The 17,817-nt window shown below is 26.2% G+C and overlaps 1 protein-coding gene across 1 annotated transcript in view; it reads left to right on the top strand.

Moving 5' to 3' along the window:
- Window positions 1-17,817, top strand: part of LOC136983203 (CD9 antigen-like) — a 58,618-nt gene that overhangs the window by 32,469 nt on the left and 8,332 nt on the right. The window contains exons 2-4 of the mRNA XM_067279890.1: window positions 7,689-7,883; window positions 11,017-11,091; window positions 17,073-17,171. Of these exons, the coding sequence (XP_067135991.1) occupies window positions 7,689-7,883; window positions 11,017-11,091; window positions 17,073-17,171 (369 nt within the window). The remainder of the gene's footprint in view (window positions 1-7,688; window positions 7,884-11,016; window positions 11,092-17,072; window positions 17,172-17,817) is intronic.

Raw genomic sequence — 17,817 nt, 5'->3', positions numbered from 1 at the left:
TACCATCAAAATTAAGCTTCTACCATTTCATAATAATTAAAAATATGATATTTTATTTTTAAAAATTTTATAACATTTGTTAATTAAAATTCTACTCCACGCAGTTTTTAAACGTGGCCGGGAAAGTTAAGCAGCTCGTTGCTGAATTTTTTTTTCTTCCTGTTTACACTGTTTAGCAAACTCTTGTGAATTACAAGTAATGATGATGATTAAAAAGTAGGCATTATTAGCGTGCAAGTTAAAACTTACCATATTTTAAATATAAGAAATAGTAAGTTTTAATTTTAAACTACGATACGAATATTATTTTGAAAAATAATTTCTAGATTTTAATGATTTTAGCAAAATTTCTTTGCCATGTCATTTTGCCGAGCAAAATTATAACCGTAAGTAATTATTTGCATAAATAGACATTCGTAAGAAATGCGGTATAAAATAAGATTTCAACAGAAATTTCAAAAGAAATTGTGATTTTAAAATTATAAGGCAGAATTTATTTAATTCTGCCTTATAATTCTGCCTGATATAAATAAATTAAATATTTTGATTTTAGAAAAACTTTAACGTAGAGTATATCATGTTAGGGCGTCATTATCTTTCAATTGTTTGAAATCTATTATAAAAACGCAACGGGTTGACCTTGGCGCATTTCCTGTCAAACTTCTGACGGGAATTTGTTCAGAGCATAAAAATACTCTGTTATCTTTAAGATAACAGCTGCGCTATTTATTTCTGTTTTTAATTACTCCATTAATAATACAAAAGTTTTGCTTATTTTGACTAAAACCTATCTAATCGAATTTTTGTCTTTCAAATAAAAAATCTGAAGTTTCATTATAAGCAGCATTTTTCACAGAAATACTTTTGAAAAATTTTCTGTGAATAGCTTTTTACTATATAGCAGTGTTTATTAAGATTTTAACTATTGATTGAGAATAATCATTCATCAAATAGAACAATATAGTTAGATTCCCATTACTGTAGTTATGTTTTTTGTAGACTTTAAAGAATTAAAAGCTAGTGGCTTTTTTTCTTCTGTAACATATCACACTAGGAACAGTTGATTTTATGTACTTTTTATTAAAGGAAATGCATTTCGGGTTGTAATGACCCCTCTTCAGTCCTTAGATTTTACAAAAAAAAAAAAAATAGATATGGGTTACATTATACAGAATAATACATTTTTAAAAAATTTTGTTAAAATATATGTATTATTCTGTATAATGTAACCCATATCTATTTTTTTTTGTAAAGTCTAAGGACTGAAGAGGGGTCATTACAACCCAAAATGCATTTTTTTAAATAAAAAGTACATATGTTACTGAAGAAACAGTTGATTTATCACTCAAGGAAGAAAGCCACTAGCTTTAAATTCTTTAAAGTCTAGAACAGGCATGTCAAACGCATATATTACGGGCCACATGATCTATTTTGTATAAGTCGGGGGCCGCATGTTTTCAATGTTCAAAAAATTAATAAAATAAGATTTTTAGAATGATTATATTATGTATTTATTAGACTCAATGTATTGTATATTATACGTACATAGACATTTTATATTTCATATTATCTTTTAAACTTAAACTATAAATATTTTTTTTTATAAAATACAAAAATAAAAGTTATAATAAGAAATAAACGAAATTACAGTTTAATATTACTTTTTAGGGAAGATATTTGACACTTAATACAATTACATATAGGACGAGGTGTGACTTTAAAGATTAAAATAAACAAAATTAGACTTCTTAATACAATTCTAATTTTATTTTGTTTAATCACAAATAAAATATCAAATGCACATAAATGCACACACTGTCTTGCAAAAATTACTGGCATTTTAAACTTTAAGGAAAAATCTTGTAAAATCGACAACATAATTTGTTCACATAAAACTGGACAATTGGGAACCTTTTTTTGCCAATTCTTAACAGTCAAATCCACTCTTTACACTTATGAGTTTCTTCAAATTCTGATTTCTGAATAATCATCTTTTTTCACGTAGGAATGGATTAAAACATATATCTGGCTCTCGTGTGATTTTGGAATTTCAATTTGGAATTCAATTCAAAAGCTTTGCTTTACATATTGATATTCATCTTTACTCCTGACAATACAAAAGAATGATTCAAATGACCTAGATAAAAATACTTTTGTTTTTAAACACCATAGGGTGAGCATTCGGTTATTGCAAAAAATCCTTTGCTTGCATGTATAAGACAACCTAGGTTTTTGAAGCAGTGAGAAATGAATAAAAAGCATGCAAGTAAATACAGTAATTTGCAAGCCACACACTATATTCTTTCATCTTCCAAAATCTAATAGTAAATACTTCACACACATCAAAGACTTTTGCTAAAAATTAAACCAGCAGCTGTTAGCTACAAGACACACTTAAACTTATTGAAATGAACAATAATATTACTACCTTGTGACTCAACTATGTTAGGACTTTCTTGAGTTGTACAGTACTACATACAGGTCATTGGGCATATATGGGTTAGTAGCAAAACTACAAAACACTTCTAAATGATGTGTAAGATTTCAGTTAGGATATTTGTAAACAGCAGCTAGTATTTATAATGTAATTAAAAGGCAAAGAAAAAATATTTTTTATTTCTTCTAAAATATTAGAATAAATATACAGGTATACCTCACCTTACGTCAGTAATTTGTTCCAGGAGAGGCGACTTAAGTCGAAAAACAACTCAAGTCAAATTTACTTGTCACTAGGCTAAACTACAAATAACCATTCCCAGTTCTGTATTTTATTTATAAATGCATTTTTAATAATATATGGTTAATAAGCTATTTTAAGCGTACAAACAAATTTTAGTTTTTAATACAGTACAGGGAAAAAGTAATCTAGATTTACAAATACATGTACAGTACATGTTTACAATTTGGCGATGTTTTCAGTACATCGTGGACTCTATTTGTGAATGTGGTTTGCTCTAAGACATTATAAAATAAAATGATTTTGTAAGGTTAAATAACAAATACAGTTATTAAAATTATTTAACAATAGTAAAAAAAACTAATTTATGTTAAATTTACCAATATTTACATTCAGTTTGTTTATTTACACCGCAGATGTAGATGGCTGTGGATCGTCAGCATCAACAGCTGATTCTGATATTTCGATTCTGAGTATTTTAATATGATTTTATTCAATATTATTCTATTTTATTCTTATTTATTGTACAGTAACATGATTTTGTGTGCCTTTTTAACGCTTTTATAGTGATATTACGACTTCAATATTTGTGATAGACAGAGGTAAAGTCGAATAAAATGACTTGAACTTGATTTTTATTTTTCCATATATATGGAAAAATAAAATATAATTATTATTATATAATAATAATAATAATATAATTATACCTATTATTATTATTGTTGTTGTTTTTTTTTTATTTACAAAAGACGTAACCCGAGGTATACCTGTACAATTATAACCAAGACGTTCTTCCACAATGTGATTTTGTGTGTACAGTCATTAACCTGATAAAATTATCTGCTAGAATAGAAAGGTGCTAGAATAGAAATTCAGTATTATTTATATAATAATACTGAATTTCTATTCTAACACCTCTTTAATTATTAAGATAAATGTTTAAAAAGGGAAACATAAATGGGAAGTCCAAGTTAAAATTTAATGAATTGCTACACATTTTAATAAATTTTACATATGGATTATAACAAATAACTACTAACTTAGTATTTCGAAGTTAAGACAATGAAGAAAATATACATTTTCAAGTCTGTTTTAATCCATTTTTTTTTTTTTTTTACACCAACCACAAAAGTAACAGCTAAAAATACATGAAGATAAACTTCACGAAAAAACAAACAGTAAGTAGAAAATTCACATGGTTAAAACGATATCAACGTCAGCCTTTCTATGGAGGATCTGACGTTTTCACATTAAAAACAGAAGTATAATCTTCTTACCATACCAGCTTACTTAGCTGTTACTTCTGTGGTTGGTGTAAAAAATGGATTAAAACATAGACTTGAAAATGTATATTTTCTTCATTGTCTTAACTTCGAAATAGAAGATATCCAGAGTTATGTAACGACATACTAACTTAGTAATTTATAACTGCACAGTTAAATCATTTTTCTGATATTTATCATTTTTATTTTATCCATTATTAAGGGCATAAACAGGAAGGAGCTTGAATCCCCTAGGCTTCTTCCTGTTTATGCCCATGGTTTCAATAAATTATCTACAGTATTTCCAATTTTGCATATTTTACTTATAAAGTGAATATGGCTATTTATATAGAAACTATGTATAAATAACCACAGTATATGTAAGTAATTGGTATATTACACGAAAATAAATGGTGTTGAGTGCATAATCATAAGTGAAAAGATATTGTGTGTAGTAATATCAAACTTCTTCAAATATATCAAGTTTGTCAATACAGTAGAGAACCGAAAATCTGAATCAATTGGGGACTGGGGTTGTTCAGATTAGGGATTTGTTCAGATTACAGTCTATGTACGAAAAAATATATTAACCTGTCCGATGTTCAAATTTTTCTCTGTTGCATGTCGCTTCGTGTTGAATTTTCGTCGATTTTAAGCCAAACGAAAATTTTTATAATAATAATCGAGGCTATCGTATCGTTAAAAATTATTTCTGCATTTTGTACAAACAAAATAAATATATTGAAGAATATAAAAACATGAAAATTATACTTTAGAAGTAAATTTAGTATCAAAAACGTTCGATTCAGTACGATACAGTCTGACTGAAAATCGTGCCGATTACCAGCGATTTCGATTACCAGGGTGCCGATTTACGACTCTCTCCTGTACTTTATGACCAAATTAGCATGTGTGCTTTACAAGTATGAATTTGGTATAAAAGCTGTTGAATTTTATTGTTACATAATGCAATTGTTTGGTAAGAATGTCATCTCCAATCTATGATTGATTAATTCAGTAAATTTCAAGCTTGGCAGAATGAAGTTGAAGAGAATTCACACTCAGTAAGATCTCACATCTTCTGTGCAGTGGCTTCAGTTTGGTAGTGCAGTAGTTACTACACCACATTGCTTGGTTGCATCAAAAAATATAAAACTGGAGATAACAGTTTTTTTTACAAATACTATACTGTAGTTGAAATATTGTGAAAACTATTCTAATAAATGTGTTGTGAATAGTTTTCACAACTTTTCAATTGGAAGTAAGCAAAAGCATGAATGCTGAGTTACCTGTATTTATAATAACTTTTGAAGAGCAGTGTGTTTTAATAAATAAAATAATTTTTGTTTAACATTTAATCTCTCTCAAAAAGAAAGATACATTTATCTAAAAAAAATTTTTCAATATGTAGTTATTTAATTGATGATGACATGAAGCTGGAGGAATTTCCAAAAGATGACAAGTAGAAATAACCAAGATGTCTTAATACTGTCTTAAAAAATCCATTATAAAAATTTTATCTTAAAAAATCTTAGCTCTTACCATATGAATACTTTTTTTAAAATCAATTATATCATATATCACTTATCAAAAGAATATCTAACATTGCAATTTGATGAAAATAATTTGAAACAGATCACTCAGATAATTGTTATATTCACAATATTCTATTTTAATGATTGCAGATAATAAAAACTGGATTAAATGCAAAAAGCCTAAATTTGAAATTATGAAAGTGTATCAATAATGGAGAACAATACAGTAGATTTTTGGGATCTTGGATAATCATTAACCAGAATGCAAAAAATGCCTGTGGATGAGTTATTTGGTCTTCACAATCACTTTGATTCATTTACTTTGCATGCTATTGGCCAGGAAGAGAAGGAAATAGTCTGTGCCCACATTACTATGAGTAACTTTGAAGTAGTTGTATCCATTGTTCTCTTTACATTTCTTTTGAAAATTTACCTGTTTTATTTACTGGGTACAAGATTCAAATATTATTGGATTAACCAGAATTTTTATTATGGCATTTTCTCCCTTTATCACAGATAACCAAGATTCTGTTATATTTCAATTATTACTAATATAAAAACAGTCATCTGTGGTTTGAATTCTTTATAATTCCTGCAATTTTTGTTCAGATGAAATTTTGGTTATATTCATTATGTTCTGACAAAAAGTGAAGCATGCAATGTTTTCTGCCACAAAAGAATATTGTGGTGATATTGGCGATGTAAGTGGTTGTATTTTGAAGATAAATTTATGTGAAAATATAATGTTTAAAGTGCCACGTGACCTTTGGTGCTTAAAATGTTGCAGCTTATATTTATATCATTTTGATATTCCAGAGAATTTGTAACCCAGTGAATTTTTTACTATTTTATTGTAAAATTGAAATGAATTCATTCATTAGAAAAAGTTTTTTACTTTACCTCTCCTGAAAAGTTTCTTTTTTGGCATTTACAACATTGACATTGCACACTTCAAGTATAGACTACTTTTTACAGAAATATTAGCTAATAGAATGTTTTATAGATTTCAGATCGGTGATTGCACTTACATTGCAGTGATGTCAGTTACCACATGACATTCATGCTTGACCAGGGAATTTTCCTTAAGTTGCATTTTTACATATTTTGGCAAATGGCATATTTTAAACTTTATTAAATTTAAACTTTAAAAGAAGATACCTGCATCATGTCACTTTTATAACAAATTTGTTTTAAAATCTTTTCATAGTGACCATGTAATGTTCTATTGTCCAATTGAAAATAATGATCTAACAATCCTGTTATTTAGAAAGTGTTATTGTTCATCTAACTAACATACCAATACATACAATTCATCTTTGTTTTATCAACGTGAAAAAGACTCATTACTTTGTCCGGGGAGAAAATGCCTAGGTGAAAACGTAAGAGTAAAATTGGTCAGGTAAATTCTAGGTCTAAGAATAAAAGCAACTGAGATCCCTGAAGACTGTGAAGTTTGACTTGAGCAACATCGAATAATAATGGTTTTGTCAAGGACTGCAGAAACAGCATCACAACATCAAGCTTGAGTATAAACTCTTAGTTTATACTCAAGCGTGACACTAAAGTCAAGAAGAGTCTCTTCTTGAATTTCTTGAAATCTCTACTCTTCTCAATTCTTCAATCTCTACTGTTTGATATAAAATATTCCGTCATGCTTGACAGGAAAATTTCTAGTGGTATATAGCTTTGTGTTGTATCTATTTCCCTGAATAGCACAATCCCTTTAAACACAAATTAATAGGATAATATGTAATTATCATTTTTGTTCTTTAAAAAGTTACTTTTTTAAAGAGATTCATTTTAATAAAAATTTTTAATATGGAAATTAACAAATACAGTGATAAATATTAAACAATAGCTTGTTACAAGGTGTTAAATCAATGAAAATAAAAATAATGAAATTAAAGAGAGGTTGTGACAAAATTTTTGAAATAAAATATTTGAAGGATTATATATATATAAATTCTTAAAGAATGTAATAAAAAATAAAATTTTGAGTTAGCTAATTCATAAGAAAAATCATACATAATATAACCATTATTTTGTAAAATCCATTGCTGTCATCCTCACTACTTTCTGGAAAATGAAATATTAAGCTATTAACAATAAACTTTGACAGTATGAGTAGTTTATAAATAAATTGTATTTGTTAAAATAACATGTTTTCTTCCTAATTTAAGAAAGTAAATAGTTTGAGTTTTTTTTTATTTACAGTTGGCTGGAATAGCAGTATTGGCTTTATCTGTTTATTCATATATAAAAGGATCTTCCTATGCATCAGGATCAGAGGACATCAAGTCATTCTTTACTCCACTCTACATACTTATGGCAGCTGGATCTCTTATGACTGTACTCGGGTTCCTTGGTTGTTGTGGTGCTTTAAGAGAAAGCCAATGCATGCTTGGAACAGTAAGAATTTTATTTAATTGGAAATATTAAATATTCATACTATAAATTATATAAATATGTATAACATATAAAATAAATATGACTAATTTTACAATTTATACCATTTTTACTTTGTCAAAAAATACAGCAAACTCTTGCCAGTTTAAACTGTCAAATCCAAACCAGTTTTAATTTTTCTGCTAAATGTTTCAGTCAAAAATAAAAAAAAATCAATTTTTTTAAGCCTAAATTTTTTTAAGCCTTAATTTATAAAATAGATACTACATATTTAACATAATTTAGTAATTTTCAACTACTGTCCACAAATGCAAATGCACAAATGATGATAAAATCAATTTTTTCGTACTACAGTGGAACCTTGCTTAACGAGCACCTTACATAATGAGTATTTCGCATAATGAGCAAAACAAATTGTAAAAAAATAACTTGTTTATCGAACAACATTTTACATAACAAGTGAGAAGGAGAGGGGAAGTCCCGAATTGTGCGCATGCTCCATCAGTCTGTGTTTAGCACTCGTTCAGCTAGCATCTTAGTGTCGCTTGTGATCAAACATTTTTCCAAACTTGTGTTCACACACATTACGTATAGACATCAACAACCATTGCCCGTTATATAATAAACATGCCAAACGATATGCCAAATTCTTGGGCTATGTAAAGGCTATAAATAAATATTAGAAATTAATTTGCCTAGAGGTAGGCAGTTATGCTGTCATCTCGTGTTAAATTTAATGACCAATTCCAAATTAAATTTTTTAAATGTTTAAATTAAAAATTAATTATTTATAATTATTAAATTTAATACAAGATGGCTGCATAACTGCCTACCTCTAGGCAAATTAATTTCTAATATTTATTTATAGCCTTTACATAGCCCAAGAATTTGACATATTGTTTGACGTGTTTATCAGACATTATCTGTTTTTTTTTTTCCTCCTGCAAATCAAATTTGCATTCCAGGTTGATTCATTCTGTGCTAGAAAAAAAGATGATGATGATTCACGTTCCTTAACAATGTATTTTGTATAATTTTCTTTGAATAAACATTATACATAAAATATTTAAGTATTTTTTCCAGCATAGAACGCATTATCGTATTTTACGTTAATTTATATGAGGAAAAACTGTTTTGTTTAACAAGTAAAATTCTGGAATGAATTATGCTCGTTAAGCGAGGTTCCACTGTACTTTCAAACTCTTCTTCAGAGGAAGGTCTTTGCAAGTTCTAAGAACAATATTTTGAAAACAAAGCATATCTAATTTTAACTTCAAATGCTCCTATAATTGAATTTTAAAAAGCAGGTGATTTTTGGTTCTGTTGTTAGTGTTCTTTTCTGGAAGTTGATCTTAAAATAACTTCTAGCCAAAAACATTTAAAATTCTAATTGGAAATTTAAATAAATTGTTCCTGATAACGTTTTGTTAACTATTTTAAACATTCCTATTCATTATGTTCTCTTTCAGATTCATTTCTGACAATGTCTGTTAATCTTTGGTATTATCTACTACTATGTTTAAACTCTCTTTATAACCAGTAAAGCTGTAAGAGAGAAATATATAGTTGAATTGAAGTTTGGATTTAAAATTTTGAAATGCAAATTGTTCCAGAGGACCACTTTCGTTCTTATTTTTAAATTGCAATCTGTTTTTATCCAAAGGAAAACATTAAAAATTACTGAAAACATTAGAAAAAGTAAAATTTGCACTGAATTTAAACTACAAAACAACCACTTGCACCTGTTATTAATAAGATGTACACAAATGTATAGAAAAGTTATAAAGACTGAAGTTGAATCTTGATTATTTAACTGGTATGTGACTTAGGCTAGTAATTGTACAGCAATTATGAAAAATAGTCATTCTGGTTTCTTGAATAATTGCTTTCAATTTTAACTTTTATGAATATCTAGTCCTGTAAATTTCATCTCAAATGTTATAAGTCAGAAAATGACAAATTAGTCTGGCAATTAATGCAAACTGATCAATAGTTCTATGATAATTAGATATTACAGTAGAGCATCGATTATCCGACCCCCGATCAACTGTCACTTCAGTTAACCAACTGCATTCTAGTCGGCAAATTCAAGTGTATAATAGTGATGTGGCGCTACAATATTTGGCTATGTCTTGGCTACTTTAATATTATTTTTGTTAAATGTTTGCATGTTTTAACTGGCAACATTGGCTTGACCATGAAAGGGAGGCCAGTATTTAAATCAGGCTTAATTTTCAATTTTTTTCTTTATTTTTGTATTTATTTTGTGGAAAATAAAGAAATTTTTAACAATACAATAGCGACAATTATTACTTTTAAAAAATTTTGTTAGGCTTAACATCGATGAAAACTCAATGCAAAGTAGGTTAATAGCGATTTACTAATTACATGGGATATACTAATATACTATATTAATAATGTATTTTTTCATACTTTTCGGTTATCTGTTTTTTCAGTTATCCGACCAACTCCAGTCCCCAATTGAGTCAGATAATCGATGCTCTACTGTATTTTCTTTGTGAATCTATCATACTAGGGAAAACTTTTTTAAAGGAGTCATTTTTTTATTTTCAACAAAAATGCATTTCAGTTGAACCTCTCATCAGTCTGTTTTGGTTGATGTTTAAAATATTTTTAATGAAAAAGAAGTGTTTAAGGTCATTGTGTGTTTTAGTATTTTACTCATTTCTTTTACTAAATTTTACCTCCCACTTTTACCTATTTTTATTTTATTAATTTATGCCAATGTTTTTTACATTCTAGTTTTAATACTACACAATGTTTATAATTTTTATATATTTTATACATTTATATAATTTATAGTATCATTCATTTTTGTTTTCATGATTATCCAGATGTTATAAATCAATAAGTTTTACTGTTCTTTTTTATTAAAAATAAATATTTCATTAAAAATGTAGATAAATGTAGAATATTTTGTCAATTTAAAGTAGTTTAGAAAGTCATATAAATATCAAAGGATTTTAAATAATTGGAAACAACTAAATTTTTATAACTAGGATTTTTTATGTATGAAAGTTAAATAATAAATTATCTATTTTATTTTATCACTCTTGTAAATTTTAATCTCTGTTTAATTTTAAAAAATAATACAACTTTAAACTTTATTTTTTAGTTTTTCTTCCTTGTTCTTATTGTTCTTGTTGCTGAGATAACAGCAGGTGTCTGGGCATTAATGAACAAAAAAGAGGTAGGAAGATATATTTCAAATTAAATTATAAAAGTAACTTAGGTAAATAACCTTAATAATAATAATAATTGTTTGTTTTCAGCTTTATTTCATTTTTAATAATTTTCATATATATGTAATTTTTAATTACTGCAGTATAATTTTATTATAAGTTTATTAATATTTTTCACAGAAAATTTAAGATTTTTATGTAAGAAATTTTGTATGTGTATTTTTAAAAATTATTCAGTTTTTAAATTTACTTAAAAACTATAATCAAATAATCAAAACTATAAAGGATAATATATATTTACTAAATTCCACATACAAAAATTCAGTGTTATTCTAGGAGTTCATATTTATGCTTCGTAATATTTTCCAGAGGCATTTCTTCCCATTGGTGATACACTGTACCAATTTCAAATTCCTTTTGAACACACACACTTTTTTTTTCCAAACGAATAAATGTATGGACTCCTTGAATAAAGTTTGTTTTTGTGTATGGAATTTAGTAATCATCATGGTCATTTTCTCCTTGTATTCAAGATTAAAATTTTAAAAAAATCATATGTTAATCTGTATCTATTTGGCTTGCATGTTAAAGTACAGTATAATATAGAGATATTGTATTGAGTAGATTGTACTATCTTAGCCTGCATTTCATATCTTTAAAAACAAATGGAATTTTTCAATATAATAAATTTGAAAACTTTATCACCTAAATGCTCTTTTCTAATGTTATTCTTATTTGGAGTTTTTGCTTTGAGTATAATATGATGATTGTTTTAATATATAGATACCTGCTGTTTGACTTCCATGATTAAGCTTTTAAAATAATTTTAACTAATAAATATATTATCAATTGAAAATTTTAGTCGCAATCTATTCTCACATTCAATGACTAAGAATCTAGAAAAACATAATTGAGTATGTATTTCTAATATGCAAAAGTTTCAAATTTAAATCTCTACTTCTATATTTTTAATCAACATCTGTATTAATTAATATTCATAACTAAGAGCAGTTAAACTATAAACATCTCTCTTGATATAAAATCAATAAATTTAACTTAACTATCAATTATGCCACATGAAAGAACAAAAACTAAACATATATGAAAATAGTCATACAAAGTTTACATAAAAGAAAGACATAATTTCTTACATAAATTATGTCTTTCTAAAAAGAAAGACATAATTTATGTAAGAAATTAAAAAAATACAGGAATGAATTAAAATTAGTTGCATTTTTTTTTAAAGATATTTTTTTAAGATTTGATACATTTTTTATCTGCAAGCAATAGTAAGAGCAAATTTAACCAATATTCTTCAAATTAGCTATATTTTTATTTTAGATATTTTGTCAGATATAAATATTTTCAACGCTTGAAGTATCTTGATTAAATCAAAAACGTTTGTCCAGATTTAAATGAAAAATGAAACTCCATCAAGGTACTTGAAGCATTGTAAATATTTAAATCTGACAATAATGGCTGTTGCATTAATTTTAAAGATGAAAAACGACTATTTATACATGGCAATCTTTATACAATCGTGATCAACTATGACGTAACACCATGATGGAAAGGCATTGTAACAAAATGTTCTTGTTTATTTTTATGCGTAATCTTTCAAAAGCTGGACACTTTAATTTACTTACCATAAAGCCTTTTATTCCAACCAGCAGGAGTTTAACTTTTCATGTAAATTTTGACAAACATTTTCAACCTAATTAAGTCTGCTTCAGGTCTGCAAGTTTTCATTCTATATTGGAATTCCAAATTCCTGCTGATTAGAATAAAAGGTTTATTGGTGAGTAGATTTTTATTTTTGGTACCTCTAATTACATTTATATTTACTTTTATTTTTCTGTATATTCAAGGATTTATTTCATTTAATTTTTCTAAAAAGTCATTGTTCTATTCAAACATTCTATCATTGAATGTACAGATCTGAAGATCATCTCTATTTGTAGATCGAAAACACTAGTTCAAAAGTTTTGAATTAAAAATCTCAGAGTTCAATTAAGGTTCTTTGATAGATGTGTTTATTGCTGTAATATTTGTCTATGAATTGGTGTTGTAACTCCATTAATATTTTAAACCTGAGGCTTAAAGTATTAATTTTTATTGGCAACTTTTTACATTATTGACATTTCCATCCTTTTGCCCAATTGCAATTGGGGAAGGGAATGGAAAGTTATAACTTTGTTTGTTTTTAAAAGTTTTCATAAATTAAAAAGTATCATTAAAAAATTTCTTTAAAAACAACTAATTCTTGCAGTCAACCTTGTTACACTTAAACAGACTTTAATTTCTTTTTGTATTATTTTTATTTTATATTCATGCAGAGACAATGTCAATGCATTATCTATGAATGCAAAAATAGAAATTTTATCTTCTAAATAGTTACGCATTAGTTTCTTCAGATTTTTATCATATTTAGTAGAACATTGTTTCTGAACTCATTGATCTTTATAATTTCTTCTAGCAGAATGTGAATATTGATAATTTAACTGCAGAAATTATTTGCTATCCAAACAATTGAAAATATCTTGAGCCTAAGAATGCTAAATATCTATTAATGTTTAAAACTGTTTTCTAAGATCTGACTCCTCTGAGCTTATAACTCTTTCCTGATGAAAGACTTGCCTGAAAGTGATAGGGAAGGATTCTGAGTTTATATTTCTATAAACTTTTGTGTTTATTGACTTCAGTAAAGCAGATTATTGGTTTTTCTAAAACTATTGCAGTGGAATCATAAAGTTGCTCCACAGTGGACCATGCCTGTGACTTCATTACTTCATTCCTGCAAACTCCTCCCATTTTCCTACCTACTACAGAGCAGCTTTATGATTGCACTATATTATAAATAAGATATTGAAAACTAATTTGTAGATTTCATTCTTCGAGGAATGCGCATTGTCCTTTTACAAAACTGTCTCATTTTTTACAATGTATTTATTTGATGAATCTTCCTCTTGATTTTTTCCCCTCTGTTTGCTATTGTTTAGTCATGTAAACATTTACATCTTTTATGGGGAAATGATGGTAACTAAACATTCTTTACTCACCCTTTACTTTTCCTTAATACTTTTTTGCATGATAGTGGAAAACATCAAATTGTATATAGTTCAATTGAGCAAACCAACTTGTTGCTTACCAAACTTTAATATGACTCTAGATGGTGTCAAAGTAGCTGTGTAATAAGATCCATTCTATGTGAGTTTATTTACAATAAAATTAATAAAGTTTAAAATATCTAATGGGGTCAGAAATTTAAAAAAGAAAATGTTTTTTAAAAAACGATGAAAAACACTCAATCTGTTCCAACTTTAGGGAGTGATTAACATATTCCAACAACATCTATAACAAGAAAGGAATTTATTCTCTTTCTTTATACAACTCTAAGTTACCTATCGTATGCATTTTTCCAAAGTGACAATGCTTCAGCCTCTTCAGTGATACAATACAATTTACATGCAGTGCATTTATAGTTTACAAATCTATCTCAACATGCATCAACATTGATGCCATTATTAATAATTATATTTTTCTTTCTAATATCATAACAGATTGAATGTTTTTCCTCATTTTCTTAAAAAACAAATTTAACTTAAAGAAAAATTACTTATTTATCTAAATTATTTCTTTATTGTTGTTTGTTGTGTCCATTCATTTCTTTATGGATATATTCCATTTATGATATTTATTAATTTGTCTTCTGCATTTGTAAATTTTGGAAAAAACACATCAAATGCTGTTTGTTTTATTTCCTGTATTTAAATTTACATGATTGTATTGAATATAAATTTTTAAATGTAATACTTACATTAAGTTACAAACATTGCTTTTTTTTTTTTAAATATTTTAATAATTATAAAGTGGTAATTTAAAATATCTTAATCTGGCATAAAGCTGCATATTTTTTCATATTCAATTATTTGTAATTTTTTTAATAGTGATAAATAAATTTAAATTGTTTTAAGATGATAATTTCTTGCTGGAGATGATTCTAAATTTTTTATTATCCTTTTTATTGTTTTGTTTGAATTAAATAATTTTATTATTTTTTTTGTGATAAAATTATCTTAAGATATTGTGATTTATATATAAAAACTAATGTTTAATATAAAATTTATTTAATGATGAAAAGATTGAAGCTTACAAATTTTAATATATTAAGACAGTGGTTTCCAACCTGTGGGGCGCGCCCCCTAGGGGGCGCCAAGCTGTTGCAAGGGGGGCATGCTGCTCAACCATCGCATTAAATTTTTATAATGTTGTATTAATTATATATTCTTTTTTTGTATTTTTGTAAGATTTGTTTTTATTACATTTAAAATTATTATTTCTTATAATAAATAATTATTTTTTTATATATATTTTTACATAATATTGTATATTATTTTGTAGCCCATTAAATAAATTATAATATCAGTTGAGTATTTATGAAATTAGATTGTTAGAAAAATTAGGGGGGCACAACAATTTTTTTTGTTTAAAGGGGGGCGCAGGTACAAAAAGGTTGGAAACCACTGTATTAAGATTTATAGTAATCCAAAATTCAATTTTCAGATGACAATTATTCTTTATATTAATTAAAGTTAAGATTAAGCAAGATTAAGACTTTTGGTCTAGTAAAGAATTTGTTTTATATTTGAATCATTGTAGGTTTACAATGAATTAATGTGCTGTATATTGTGAAATCATTATAATTAGTTAAATTGATTACAGGGTGTCCCATAAGTCCATTCCCATAAGCAAAATCATTATGGAAGCAAGTATTGTGTTACTCCTGTTACTTGCACATGATGATGATGATACAAACTATCACATTCCAATACATTCAAATATGTATGACAAGTGCATACATTTGAATGCATTGGGCATGATAATTTGAAAAGAAGCACAAATTTGTTCAAGATTGTAAATGATATATGTGCATGAGTACAGTACATGTTATAAAGAACAAATTTCAGACAACTTCCAGGAGGGAATAAGAATATGGATGAGGTCTAGAAAATTGAAATAATTTCCTGATTGGAGTATATCAAATCCATATCATACATTTTTGCGCTATACAACCTGAAATATATTTCAGGTTGTATAGTGTATATTATAGTGAAAGTATTCTAATTTTCCTTATACGAATGAAGTTGAGATTTCCTGTATATCATTAATATTTAGGAATAAATGTCATAAAAGTAATAGCAATTTAGTTAATTTTAATTTTTATCTAAGGAATAATTGTAATTACAACTAATGCATATTTAGAACTTGCCATTGAAATTTCAAATTAATGTCAAGGTGAAAAATTTAATATTAAAATTAAAATGTGGAAAAACTAAACTTATAAATATAAGAACTTTGAAGGATGAACTATTTTAATTTAATCATTTTAATTCTGAGAAAGGTAAAATTTTAAAAATTATATGTAATAACAAATATGATATCTGAAGTGAAATTGATCTAATAATATAAAATTTCTTAAAAATTAATTTATTAATGTATAGTATACTTTGTTTTTCAATGTAAATATTAGTTTATTATTAATTTATTTAACATTAAACATCTGGTCATATCATCATAATGATGATGATATATTTTGATACTTCCATTTTTTTTGCTCTCATACTGATTTTCATAGGGAGAAGAGGTAAGATGCTGGGTGTACATATATACTCATTTCTTAAATTTTTTATGCTTTTAATGCTTTGTGTAACTTTAAATTAATGTTTTCAACTTTTTAATATATGCAGAATTAAATCTTTAAAAATATGTATTTTAACAAAATGAATATTCTTAAACTTAAAAATATTGCATGAACTTAGATTTGATTAACAATAAATCACTGCAAAAGTTGATAATTTCACAATTAAATAGACCAATCAAAATATAATAAATATTATATTATACTACTGCTGATTGTTGTTATTACTTTAATGTTTTAAACATTGTAATAAACTTTATAAATTATAGATAAAATTGTTGTTTTTTTTAGGCTAAAAAAGTCATTGCAGATGAATTAACAAAGATCATTCAGAAACAATATGGTAATAGTACTGTGGCAAACAATACAATTGATGCTATTCAGCATGACGTGAGTATATTTATTTAAAAATTTAATGCTATTAGAAAACTTATTTTAAAAAAAAAGCACACACAATTATATTAGGGAGTGATAGATGATGATTATTAGCAATCACATATGAATCTAAAATATAATTTTTGCATGGGCATTTCCTTAATATTATAATAACTAAATTAACTATAAATTTACACACTTACAATGTTAAAATAAATTAAACTAAATTAAGATTTAATTAAATCAAGTACTTCAATTTTCATATAACTTTTTTTAAGATGACAAATTATCTGTTTGATTCAGTATTGATATTTTTTAGAATTTTTATAGCAAAACTTTTTCAAGTTTACAGAGTTAAAGTACTTATTTTAAGCCTTTATTTTAACATTGTATGTATATAAATTTTCACTTTCTTTAGCTTTTAAACTAGCTTCTTATTAGGTTAACTCGCATGTTTAAATTAAAAACTTGTATATTTTTATAAAAAATAAATACATACACTTTTTAATACTAAAATCTTTGTACAAATTTTAAATGTGTTTTAATTCTCACAATCTCGTTCATTTATTTACTGCTAAAAAAACTGAGGTGGGGTTTCTTTTTTTGAGTCAGACAAGGTATACACCACAAATTTTTATTTTATTTTTGAGTTAATAAAGCT

The sequence above is a fragment of the Centruroides vittatus genome, unplaced genomic scaffold (genome assembly GCF_030686945.1).
Source record: "Centruroides vittatus isolate TY-2023 unplaced genomic scaffold, ASM3068694v2 contig_878, whole genome shotgun sequence".
In the NCBI taxonomy this organism is placed as follows: Eukaryota; Metazoa; Arthropoda; class Arachnida; order Scorpiones; family Buthidae; genus Centruroides; species Centruroides vittatus.
Note: the sequence above shows the minus strand (reverse complement) of the source record. Positions and strands in the feature narration are given on the sequence as shown.